Consider the following 13,516-nt stretch of genomic DNA (forward strand, 5'->3'; position numbering starts at 1 on the left):
GGAGTGACCAAGTCAAAGTCCAGACTTGAACCCCATTGAGATGCTGTGGCATGACCTAAAGACAGCGATTCTGGCCAGACATCCCAGGAATCTGAACGAACTACAGCAGTTTAGTAGAGAAGAATTGCCCAAGATTAGTCCTGATTGATGTGCCAGACTGATGAGCAGCTATAGAAAGCCTCCATTTGAAGATATTGCTGCCGGGGAGGGGGGCGGGCACAAAATATTAAATGTGATGGTTCACTTATTTTTCCCCCTTCTGTCATTGTTTTCATAGTATCCTAATTAAAATGTGAAACTTATAAATGTTTGGATGGTTTTAGTGAAAGCAGACACTGTTTTTTTCTTTGTGATATCGACAAAGCTCAGATCACGTTTGATGATTTTATGCAAAAATGTGAAAAATTCCAAAAGGTTTAGATACTTTTTCATACCACTGTAAAGAAGCGTTTTTATATTTACCTTAACTCATAGAGACTGGCGACCAGAGGTCAGAGGACATGGCGGGTGGAGGTGGAGAACCGTCGAGATCGTAGACATATTCCGGCCGTATTGTCGAGCCAGTTCACTGATGTGCACACCGTTCTCATATTTTTCTATCATTTCCTTCTTAATTTAAATGGTGAGTGTTACCTTTTTCCTTTTTTCGCTACCTGCACTAACCTTCTTGGGACCAGTGTTGTTTTAGTCAACGATGACAATAACGAAAATATAATATCAAATTCTTTTTTTCCTTTTTTTTTTTTCCTGACGATGACGAGACGATAGCGAGCTAAAAACTTGTTTTGGGAGACTAAAACATGCTGAGATGAATGCCAATATGTTATTTTTGTATATTTGTTTACTGCTATATGTTAACTTGATACTGAAATAGTAGTTTGGTTTAGCCTGAGAGTATTTTTGAACAATTTTGGAACAAATGTACAAAATATTAAAAAAAAAAAAAAAAGGGGGGGGGGGTGCATCAATAATCGTTTTAGAATCGAATCGGACCATCTGAATCGTAATCGTAATCGAATCGTTAGGTGCCCAAAGATTCCCAGCTCTATTGGAAACCTTTATTTATTTTTGGAGGGGTATTTGATTCTACGGAGGAAAACATTTTTAGTAAACATCAATGAAAACTAGACGAAATTAGCCTTGGGTTTTTGTCAAACAAAAACTAAACGAAGGCAAACAAGAAGACTACACTATGACCAAGACTAAAAAGTATTATTATTGTCCAAAAGACTTAGACGAAAATTAAAAGGGCTGCCAAAAACAACACTGCTTGGGATCTATGTTGATTTCTCTGTCGTAAATCGTCGTGACAAATGACGAGTCAAATTTTACGTCGGATGTGGAAAGGTTACACTCTAATCAACGCACTTTTGAATGTACTATAATATTAATGACATACTGATCTTTATTAACTCACGAGATAACTCACCCCGCCTCAATATTTTGAAAATGAGTCATCATATTCACAATTTTTTTTTTTATTGTTTACATGTTAATAACAACAGAAATACACTGGTTATGGCCACCAATAATGTAGATATTTTCATAGTATTTAATCAGGCTGGGGCGATCCGCTTTTGTCACATTCCGATCCGTATCCCGATACCTGTGTGGCGATGTGATACGTATTACGATACTTCAACTAGTGCAAGATATTGAGTTTTAAAATTTATAAAAGCACACAGGCATGTATCTCTAAAATAGAGTAGTTTCAAAAAATTTTTTGTAATAAATAAAAGTTTTAAACATGTTACTGTCCCACTGAATTATTCTTTAACAAGAATAACGTAGAAAAATATTTGTCTTTATTCAAGTGCTTCATTGAGTCGGTCCACTCAAATCCGCTCACGCTGCTGATGAGAAAAGCCGCTCACTTTGGCCATGTAGCAGGTTGTTTGGCAAAAAGAAAAACTTTTTCTACAGTTTGGCCTATCATGCACACGCACATTTTGGGCATTGAAAACGAAGATTCTTAAAAACTCAGTTCGAAGTGAAGATGTGCGAATTCTGCGTTTGTAGCACCATCATGTGGACGCTAATACACTGCTGGCCAAAAGTATTGGCACTCCTGCTATTCTGTCAGATAATGCTCAATTTCTCCCAGAAAATTATTGCAATTACAAATGCTTTGTTAGTAATATCTTCATTTATTTTGCTTTCAATGAAAAAACACAAAATCGAATTGGGGGGTGGGGGGGTCATTATCATTTTACAAAAATGGGCCAGACAAACGTATTGGCACCCTTTGAAAAATCATGTGATGCTTCTCTAATTTGTGTAATTAACAGCACCTGTTACTTACCTGTGGCACATAACAGGAGGTGGCAATAACTAAAGCACACTTGCGGCCAGTTAAAATGGATTAAAGTTGACTCAACCTGTGTCCTTGTGTGTACAACATTGAGCAAGGAGAAAAGACCTCCTCTGTCTGACGACATGAGAAGCAAAATTGTGAGGAAGCATGGGCAATCTCAAGGCTAAAAGTCCATCTCCAAATACTTGGATGTTCCTGTGTCTACCGTGTGCAGTGTCATCAATAAGTGTAAAGCCCATGGCACTGTGGCTAACCTCCCTAGATGTGGACGGGAAGAAAAATTGACAAGAGATTTCAATGAAAGACTGTGCGGATGGTGGAGAAAGAACCTCGACTAATATCCAAACAAGTTCAAGCTGTCCTGCAGTCCGAGTGTACAACAGTGTCAACCCGTACTATTCGTCGGCGTCTTGCCAGGAAGACCCCCCCAAAAAACGAGGCCTTCAAAGAAAAGAACACGGTCCCCACAGTCAAACATGGTGGAAGTTCCCTGATGTTTTGCTTCGCTTCCTCTGGCACTGGACTCCTTGACCGTATGCGTGGCGTTATGCAGGCTGAAGACTACCAGCACATTTTGCAGCATAATGTAGGGCCAAGTGTGAGAAATCTGGGTCTCCCTCAGAGGTCATGGGTCTTCCAGCGGGAAAATGACTCAAAACACACTTCAAAAAGCACTAGAAAATGGTTTGAGAGAAAGCACTGGAGACTTCTAAAGTGGCCAGCAATGAGTCCAGACCTGAATCCCATAGAACACCTATGGAGAGATCTGAAAATGGCACTTTGGAGAAGGCACCCTTCAAATCTCAGAGACATGGAGAAGTTGGCCAAAGACGAATGGTCTAAAGTTGATTGAAAGTGATGATTTGCCAGTTGGTTAACTTTTTTCTTTTCTTTCGTGTCTGATTATTATTTCTGTACTTGCAGGATTGCAATCTTGGGGATGACACAGTGTTGGACAAGATTCGTTTAGAAGATCCGGACCAGTATGAGCTGCCGGAACTCACTGCGGAGGAGCAGGCTGTCATCTTGGGCCTCTCGTAAGTCTTTACAAGTTGACCTTCAAGCACCAACAGCTCTTGAATTCATGTCAACTTCAAGTAAAAGCCGTTACATGCCATACATATTAGATTATCAGGTTTATCGGCTGAATTAATTTACTGCCGGTGAGGCAAATTACAAAGTCAAATGAAGGTCAGTGGGGATTGCTTGGAGATTGATGAACATCAGGGCTGTCATGTAACTTCACATATACTATAAATTGAAAATATTGAGTTTTCTTTTACTGTGGGATGCTTTGCTGAAAGGATTTTGTGAACGTGGGGCTGTTTACACGACAACGGGGGTGACAAAAAATGCAAAAAATGTCAATGTTCACTGCGGATTCAGTACAAGAGGAAAAACAAAAAGGCATTTTTTCCTCACTGCATTTGAGAGTTAAAGTTTGTATACGGTTACCCTCTTATATAGCTGGAATGCTTAAAAAAAATAAAAAGTATGACCTGTTTTTTAAATTAAAAAATCTATTCAATGGATTAATATAAACATCTTTGATGTGAAAGATGTTATAGAATGTATAGTAATGTGTAGAACACGAAAAGTGACGTCAGCTACTGTGTTGAGTAACTAATTACTCTCTCAATGAGGTAACTGAGTTACTAAATCAATTAATTTTTGGGAGAAGTAATTTGTAACTCTAAACTAATTCATTTTTTAAAGTAAGATTAACAACACTGCTCCTCATCAGTCCACACAAAATTACTCTGCCTGATGCGCTTAGCCATGTTGTTATTTGAACTGGCGAAAGAGGAAACGTCAGAAGGGAAGGGTTATACGCAGGAATCAAGTTTTGGTGGTGGTGCCACCTACACATTGGGAATGCATACTACATCAGCAAATTGGGGTTTTTCCTGCACTATTACGCTTCCGTGCGCATGCAGTTTCCCCCCACACATAATGCTCGTGTCAACATGGAATTGAAATAACGGCAAAACGCCACTTTTGCGTTACTGCGTAAGATCGTTGTCGTGTAAACGTGGCCTGTATTTAGCTTTTTTTGCCGCCGTGAAGATGATTTGTGAATTAATTGTTGTGTACCTTATACTTGGACAGCTGTGGAATTTACTGTCTTTTACAGCACGGATTTTCAAAAGAACAACCCTGTCCACAAATTGACACAAGAAGAACTTCTGGCTTTTACATCGGTAGGTATCATTAATGTGGGCACTCATTTAACTCACTGGCTGCTATTGAAGGCACTAGGCGTCCAATCTTATTGACTGGGCAAGGCTGGCAGTGAATGATAGCTGCCAGCCCCACCAGTCAAAATGGATTAGTCGTATAGCGCTGCCAATAGCATTAAAAGGTAAGGATTCACAGCCAGTCTTCACAGTTTAAATGAATTGGACATCTATCATTGTCAATGGCAGGCAATGAGGTAAAAATATATATGCTCTTATTCATTGAATGTATTTTTATAATCAAATCAAAAAGATAAAACTACTCTTAGTCTCTATTCATGTTTTTTTCCTGAACAGCAAAAACAGATATTAAAAAATGTTATGTTATTAATGTTTATCAACTAGTTTTTTGGGGGGGCCACAAATACTGTATTCATTTTAATTGTATGGATGTATTGTTTTATTTCCGTTATTCATGAAAAATATCAAGAATAAGGATTACTGATTGAAAAATATCTAACGTTTGGTATATAAACATGACTTAAAACCAAGTTTTTTAAATGTATTTTTTAAACTTGATTTTCACGAACACACAAACAATGCAACACAAAAGAATCCTTGATATCAATAGTATACAAAATGCATACATATGTTGGGGCAAATAGAAAAAAAAAATCTAGTTATTGAAAAGCAAATACACCTATATATATGACTCAATATTCATAATAACACAGCATATTATGGGTTTCCCTTCGACACGATAAGTATTCTCCAATAGCCCTCCAATTTCAGGAAACTTAGCCCCTTTCACACACGCCGAAATAACGGGAAAATCCGGGATCTAAAGGTGGTAGCCCTTATGTGTGAAAGAAATTTCCCGGGTCGACTGACACGGAGATTACGCGGACATTTCATGGGTCGCGTCTTAGTATAATATCCGGGACTTTCCCGGAAAGTGGTGTGCGTGAAAGCAGGTGTTAAATTCCCGGGTCAAAGCATGATGGCTGATGATGTAAATATCATGGCAGGCCGATCGTCACTTCCTCTCTCTTCGCAGTAAGACGAAAAGCGCTAAACATCACAATTATCAACATAACAAGCTGGAAATAGCTAAATTAAACTCAACAAAACATAACGAAATTAAATTGCTACGTGATCGTAGAGCCGAGGAAGAGTCCATCGTCCATCTTTGGAAATGTGTGGTTTATTTTGTTGCCGATGTTAGGGTCCAGAACTGCGGAAACATGGTTGTACCTCAAAGCAGAAAACAATGGAGAGATGCCTTCAAGGGTTTATTAAATACAAACAAAAATACACATGATCGCGGATAAGGGGGAATAACACAATGGGTCCGTGACAGAAGGTAGACGGGGATCAATAATACTAACCTAAGCAGTAGGCAGAGAGTCGATAAAACAACAAAACAATGCCAGCGGGATTCTTCCTTCCCTCGTCGGCTTTCGGGCTGGCTCTTACGACGTCGGGAATGCTCACTCCGGAACAAAACACAATTTCACCAACATTGTGACAGTCGATGCTGACCAAAAATGATGTAATCGCGCCAGCAGCCCTCCCTGCACAGAGAGAGCCAGTGGGCAACACGGGACAAGTGTGTGAAAGTGTCCAACCCGCGTAATTCTCGGGACATCTCTATATGCTTGAAAGCATTGACGTGAGTAAATCCCCCGTCACTTTACATGGGAATTTCACTGGATATGTGTGTGAAAAGGGCTATATATACTGTATGGCAGAAAATGCAGACAAGGCTGAAAAAGCAGCTTCTGCTCTTGCCCCCCCTTTAAAATAAACAGCTGTATTTTAAGCCAAAAGAACTGTTGTATTTTAAGCCAAAAGAACTGTTGTGTTTGATAGAACAATATGTCCATATGCTGCCATAGAAGATTCATGGCGCAATAAGTCCCCGAACTATTTTAAATTAGTCCGTTTTACCCTGAAACCCCCCGTTTACAGATGTCGCGCAACCGCTTTTGTTTCAACCTAGCCATAAAAAGAAGGTAAGTTATCGTATTTATTATTCGTAATGTCTGTCATTATTAGCTTAGAATCATGAATTGATGTCTAATATTTAGTAAAAAAAAAAAAAAAAAAAAAAAAAGCAACTTTAGAAAATTCACTCACATATTTTAAACATGTAAACAAATTGCGTCACAATGAAAAAATCAGCCTCTGTAAAAAAAGTCACGGACATCTACCTCATAACTATCGCTTAATCGTATTTTTTTCGTTACTGTCATATTTTCCCAATATTTTAGATGATAAATAATCGATTCAAACAAATAAAAGTAGAAAAAAACGTTTAAAAGGGTAAATATAAATGTCTGCGATTTCTGTGTTTTCTGCATCGCTCCCCTTGTTATATTACTGTGTTTCACCCATAAAATCCGGCTGTGGCCATTCACAGCTGTGTCTTGACACTCTGTAATACACGCGACATGGAGTTTTTGGATCGATACATTAGGGGTGTAACGGTACACAAAAATCTCGGTTCGGTACGTACCTCGGTTTTGAGGTCACGGTTCGGTTCATTTTTGGTACAGTAAGAAAACAAAATGCAAAATATAAATGTGCTCGTTGTTTATTACACACTTTTGTGCTTTCAACAATAGGAACAGTAGAAAGCCAGAATTCTGCTCAAAAAGTAGCGGGTATTTAAAGATAATAATCCAACAATTTGCCTTTCAGACCCCACGTATTTTTCAGATTTCTTTCTGAAAGAAGGAAGAAAAAAGAAGTCCTGTGCTAAAGAGAAAAGCAATCCCAATGACAAAGATTTTAACATGTATTTTACAAACGAAATGCCTCAATGAATTTTTTTTTCTTATAAACGGTTTTCAAAAGCTTTATTGGTGGATTTTCTCAAGTTAAAGCGCCACACAGAAATTCATAAATTTAATTGCGTAAGCAGGATCTGTGTCTTATTATTATTATTTAATTACAGGTGTTTTAGCTCATTTCAATTTATTTTATTTAAATGGGCTTTTATTTATTTTATTATGTGTTTATATTTTACAAATGTGTGTATTCATTTATACTGTATATTTTATGTTGTATAACTTTAGTTCCTATGTGAATATTAGTTCCTACTTGTTTTGTTGCGGTAGGAGGGTTTTGTATTGAACACGGGGCCGTGTTGGTTATTATTATAGCAGAGAAGACAACTGTAAATCAACAAAGACAAGTCAACTGTGCCCCGATCTACCACTCAAGAGATCTGATGGACTCAAAAGTGGGTTACGATTGCATATTAGTTTGAAAATCGACCGGGTCCACCGTATTTTTACACGCGTGACTTCCGGTCTGCCCGGTCTGCTAGCTAGTAGTATTGACGCGGGAGGGCCGCGTCTCGCTTCAAATAATAAACTCTGCCGTTCTTTTCGCGTGCATCGCGTTGAGCCGCTTCTGGGACCTAACCCTAACACGCGGCCGCACTGCAACTGGTGTGCATTGGCTGATTGACTTTAATGGCCGCGTTTCACTGTGTTCTCGCGGCGGCCACGCTGTCGCGCCGTTGATGTTTCTTACTGTCCTACCGTGTTGGTCCTCATTATAGTAGAGAAGATGGAGTAAATATAATCTACACAAAGAAACTGTAACCCGATCGACTCACAGCCTCGAAAAGTAAGGGTTGCATTACGTCAGAAACTCGTTCAGTACGCCTCTGTTCTGAACTGAACACCAAGTACCGAAACGGTTCAATACGAATACATGTACCGTTGCACCCATATGATTCATCCATTAAATAGTCACCAGTTTTTTGGCCACTATTAGTGGTAATTGTAAAATACACTTTTGTTCCCGAGTGTACACCTCTTGAGTGGTTAGATTGAGGATTCACTGTTTTGGGGTAAGCTCCAAGACAACAACCAGGACTCTGTCAATTACGTCTTTCACACTTTTCCAAAAAGCATCTAACTTCAGGCAGTCCAAAAATATGTGAGTATGGTTAGGTTATAAAACACCAGATTGTTGAAAAGGTTTGGTCTTGTTTTGTTGGAGTGAAATCCTGCACCCACTGTGGCCCTATGTGGAATAGTTTGGAGACCACTGATCTACAACATCAACAGATTTTCTATATACAATAAATGAGAGATGTTTTTGGTAAATGAGATATGTTTTTGGTGGCAATTGGTTTTGGATGATATTGATGAAATATGTTTCCCGTTGTTGGTTTTGGCAGCCCATTTAATTTTTGTCTTAGTCTTTTCGGCGAAAATACTTTTTTACTTTTAGTCATATTTTAGTCATCTCAAAATGTTTCAGTCTTCATCTAGTTTTAGTCGACCAAAGCTCAAATTTCTTCTGTTTAGCTGCTTGACACGGAGAATGGGAATCTGAGTGTCCTATTGGTCTGAAGAGTTTTAATATATCACATGGGACTATGATTTACTCACATTGTGATAACCCATTGTGTTGCGTTTATTAGGAGAATCGAGTGACGAGGAAGGGATTATGCGGGGACAGAAAGGAAAATGGAAAAAGAGAGACAGAAGAGAAGAACAAACAACAGCAAGAAATACATTCAATGCCCACACTAACTATGAATATTGTAGCTAATTGTATACCATGTGGGGGGCCCTAATCACCGAGGAGAAAAAAGAGGGGGGTGGGTCAGAAAGAGATGTCATTAGGTGTGGGTGGGTAAGTGTACACAAATAAGCAACGTGAGGTGTAGAACCCAGTATAATGTGAATCATTTGTAAGTGTGGATATGTTGATATCCTATTCTATGCTGCCTGATCGCTAATCCTAACACCGACAGTTTTTCTACTTGAAATCCCATACAAATTTCATCTAGTTTTAGCCGACAGTTACTCAAAATGTTTTCATTTGCAAAATTTGAAGGTTTTATTACAAAAATAAATAAAGGTTTCCAACAATTTTGAAAGAACGTAGACAGATAAGCACATATTGTAGCATCTTCAAGGACAACGCCAACTTTGGAAAGATAATACACTCAGCAGGAAAAGCTAATACACTGCCGATTTTGCTGGTTTTCCCACTTGCAAGCCATGTAGAGGTCTGTAATTTGTATCATAAGTTGTCTTCAACTGTGACGGACGGAATCTAATACAAAAATCCAGAAAATCACATTGTATAATTTTTAAATAATAAATTTGTATTTAACTGCATGAAATAAGTATTTGATACATTACCAACTAGTAAATATTTCGGCTCTTAGTTCTTTTTTAAGAACTCCTCCTGTTCTCCACTCATTACCGGAAGTAACTGCACCTGTTTGAACTTGTTACCTGTATAAAAGACACCTGTTCACATGCTCAAACAAACAAACTCTAACCTCTCCACAATGGCCAGGACCAAAGAGCTGTGTAAGGACATCAGGGATAAAATAATAGACCTTCACAAGGCTGGGATGGGCTACAGGAAAATAAGCAAGCAGCTTGGTGAGAAGGTAACAACTGTTGGAGCGATTATTAGAAAATGGAAGAAGTTCAAGTTGACGGTCAATCTGCCTCTTTCTGGGGCTCCATGCAAGATCTCACCTCGTGGGGCATCACTGATCATGAGGAAGGTGGGGGATCAGCCCAGAACTACACGGCAGGACCTGGTCAATGACCTGAAGAGAGCTGGAACCACAGTCTTGAAGAAAACCATCGGAAACACGTTATGCCGTCATGGATTAAAATCCTACATCGCATGCATGGTCCCGCTGCTGAAGCCAGGCATGTCCAGACACGTCTGAAGTTTGCCACTGACCATCTGGATGATCCAGAGGAGCAGTGGGAGAAGGTCATGTGGTCGGATGAGACCAAAATTGAACTTTTTGGTCTAAACTCGGCTCGTCGTGTTTGGAGGAAAAAGAAGGATGAGTACAACCCCAAGAACACCATCCCAGCCGTGAAACATGGAGAAGGAAACATCATTTGGGGCTGCTTCTCTGCCAAGGGTACAGGACGACTGCACCGTATTGAGGGGAGGACGGAGGGGGCTATGTATCGCCAGATCTTGGCTGACAACCTCCTTCCTTCAGTGAGAGCCCTGAAGATGGGTTGTGGCTGGGTCTTCCAGCATGACTACGATCCATAGCACACAGCCAAGGCAACTAAAGAGTGGCTCCGTAAGAAGCATCTTAAGTTCCTGGAGTGGCCTAGCCAGTCACCAGATCTGAACCCGATAGAAAATCTATGGAGGGAGCTGAAAGTCCGTGTTGCCCGGCAGCAGCCCCGAAACCTGAAGGCTCTGGAGAAGATCTGCATGGAGGAGTGGGCCAAAATCCCTGCTGCAGTGTGTGCAGACCTTGTCAAGGACTACAGGAAACGTTTGGTATCTGTAATAGCAAACAAAGGTTTATGTACCTAATATTAAGTTCGATTTTTGTGATGTATCAAATACTTATTTCATGCAATTAAATGCAAATTTATTATTTAAAAATCATACAACGTGATTTTCTGTTTTTTTTGTATTAGATTCAGTCCCTCACAGTTGAACAGAGTACATCATTTTCAATTAAACCTACCTCGAAGCCAGAAGAAAAAAACATTTCAGTGCGTTTAACATCATCTAGATCAGGAGTATCCAACTCCGTTCCTTGAGAGCCCCTATACAGCTTGTTTTCCATGTCTTCCTCCTCCAACACACCTGACTCAAATAATCAGTTGAGCTCCTGCAGAGCTTGCTGATGAGCTGGTCATTTTTTCAAGTGTGTCAAAGGAGGAAGACGTGGAAAACAAGCCGGATAGGGGCTCTTGAGGACCGGACTTCCATGTCTTCCTCCTCCAACACACCTGACTCAAATAATCAGTTGAGCTCCTGCAGAGCTTGCTGATGAGCTGGTCATTTTTTCAAGTGTGTCAAAGGAGGAAGACGTGGAAAACAAGCCGGATGGGGCTCTTGAGGACCGGACTTGCAGACCCCTGATCTAGATTTACTGATAAGAAAAGCCAAGTGGCTCTGCTCTAGACTGGCCAGTGTTTTATGAGGATGCTCGCCATTATGGAGCTAATGATAAGGCGAATGCTACGCTAACGCTAGAAGCCTTTAAAGGCTAAAGCAACATTGTATATTTTTTCTTGTCAAGATAAGAAAATAAATGTTACCGTGTTTCCAAACAAGCCAGATGGAGCGCAACCTAGCTTGAGATCCATCCTAAACTCCGGTGAGGAGTTTTCATGTTGGGAAGAGCAAGTCCACCCTTATTGTTCCCAAGGGTGAATGTTTTAAGGCTTACTCTAGGTCTTTTGTACTGCCAAATAAACCTGGATATCGGGTTATTCAACATATTGAAGGCTGAAATTGGAATGCCGAAAAACAACTTTTTTAAATGACCTAAAAGGGTCTTTTGCCTTATGAAGGCAGTACACTTTGTATTGCCTATCTCTCATCTCATCACCCATCTCAGGGTGTGTGCGCGCCCCCATGTGAGGGGATTCTCTTTCTACAATATTGATGAACCGAACGCTGTTGTACATTTGAGGAGCCGTATATGCTAATAAAAATGATAAAAGTAGATGAACTCCAATAGCACTTGACTCGTTTCATGGGGAATTCATGACCCTTAAAAATGATAAAAGTAGATGAACTCCAATAGCACTTGACTCGTTTCATGAGGAATTCATGACTCCTTTATTGAAAGACTGATAAATAAATAATGATTTTATTCATCAGATATCCTTGAGATGCAATCCACATTAGTGGTTAATTATCTTAACAGCAAAAAGCACTACCAAAACTAAATCCCAGAGTGCCTTTAATGGTGTGTGTGCCTTAATTAAAATTTGGACTGTGCACCCAACTACTTTTCTGTTTTTTTAATTGAATCGTTTCGTCTTGCACTTTGCTTTTTTTTTTTTTTTTTTTTTTTTTTTTTGTGCAAAACAATGTGTACTGTACATGAGCGACCCTAACCTAACGCATTCTTATAAAACAAATTTTTGCCATTCCCACTGTTGTTGGAAGGGGTGCGCCGATCGCAGTTTTCTGATTTTTGAAAGCCTGATGTGCCAATGCTGATTTTTTCCATAAACGGCATTAACCTTCAAAATTCCTTTCCATCTTGAGCTAGTACTGCTAAATTCAAATTTCCATTGCCAAAAATTGGCACTATTATAAAAACAATCACAAGGTTTCAGGGAATTGAGAAATTTGCTTTCTGGAGATGAGAACTCCTTAAAACAACAACAACATTTTTGAATCTTAATGCCCCAAAAAAAAAAAAAAATTGAATTAATACTTTTAATGCCAGAACAGTTTGAATGAGTGTTATTTTTGACAGCCCTTTTAATTTTTGTCTGTCTTTTGGATAAAATACTTACAGTTAAGAAAATAAGTATTTGAACACCCTGCTATTTTGCAAGTTCTTCCACTTAGAAATCTTGTCGGGGTCTGAAATTTTAGTCATAGGTGCATGTCCACTGTGGGAGAGATCATCTAAAAAATCCAGAAATCACAATGTATGATTAAAAAAAAAAAAAAAAAAACTTTGTGTGATACAGCTGCAAAAAAGTATTTGAACACCTGAGACTGTGTGCTTCGGGTCACTGTCATGTTGGAAGACCCAGGTACGACCCATCTTCAGTGCGCTGACTGAAGACAGCAGATTGTACCCCAAAATCTCACAATATAGGGCCCCAGTCATCCTCTCTTCAATACAGGCGATCATCCTGTCCCATGCGCAGAAAAACACCCTCAAAGCATGATTCTACCACCCCCATGCTTCACAGTAGGGATGGTGTTCTTGAGATCGCACTTCACTTCACAATTTTGTCTCTGGTTTCTTTGGACAGCCCTTTGGTCTTGACCATGATACAAGTTTGAGTCCTTCGGATTGGATGGGGTAGACAGGTGTCTTTATGCTGCCATCGACCTCAAACGAGTGCATTTCATTCAGGATAATACATTCAGTGGAGGTGGACTTTTAATAGGCGGACTAACAAGTCTTTCAGGGTCAGAATTCTAGATGATAGACAGGTATTCAAATACTTATTTGCAGCTGTATCACACAAATTTTTCAAAAAACCATGCATTGTGATTTGGGGATTTTTTTCTC

The 13,516-nt window shown here is 39.4% G+C and overlaps 1 protein-coding gene across 2 annotated transcripts in view; it reads left to right on the plus strand.

Moving 5' to 3' along the window:
- Positions 1-13,516, plus strand: part of ttc27 (tetratricopeptide repeat domain 27) — a 152,173-nt gene that overhangs the window by 80,965 nt on the left and 57,692 nt on the right. For both annotated transcript variants that reach the window (XR_009064570.1, XM_057847718.1), the window contains exons 8-9: positions 3,239-3,351; positions 4,449-4,515. Coding sequence is in view for 1 of the 2 variants with exons in the window: in XM_057847718.1 (XP_057703701.1) it covers positions 3,239-3,351; positions 4,449-4,515 (180 nt within the window). In the remaining variant the exon portion in view is untranslated. The remainder of the gene's footprint in view (positions 1-3,238; positions 3,352-4,448; positions 4,516-13,516) is intronic.

Source organism: Corythoichthys intestinalis, chromosome 10 (assembly GCF_030265065.1).
Source record: "Corythoichthys intestinalis isolate RoL2023-P3 chromosome 10, ASM3026506v1, whole genome shotgun sequence".
In the NCBI taxonomy this organism is placed as follows: domain Eukaryota; kingdom Metazoa; phylum Chordata; class Actinopteri; order Syngnathiformes; family Syngnathidae; genus Corythoichthys; species Corythoichthys intestinalis.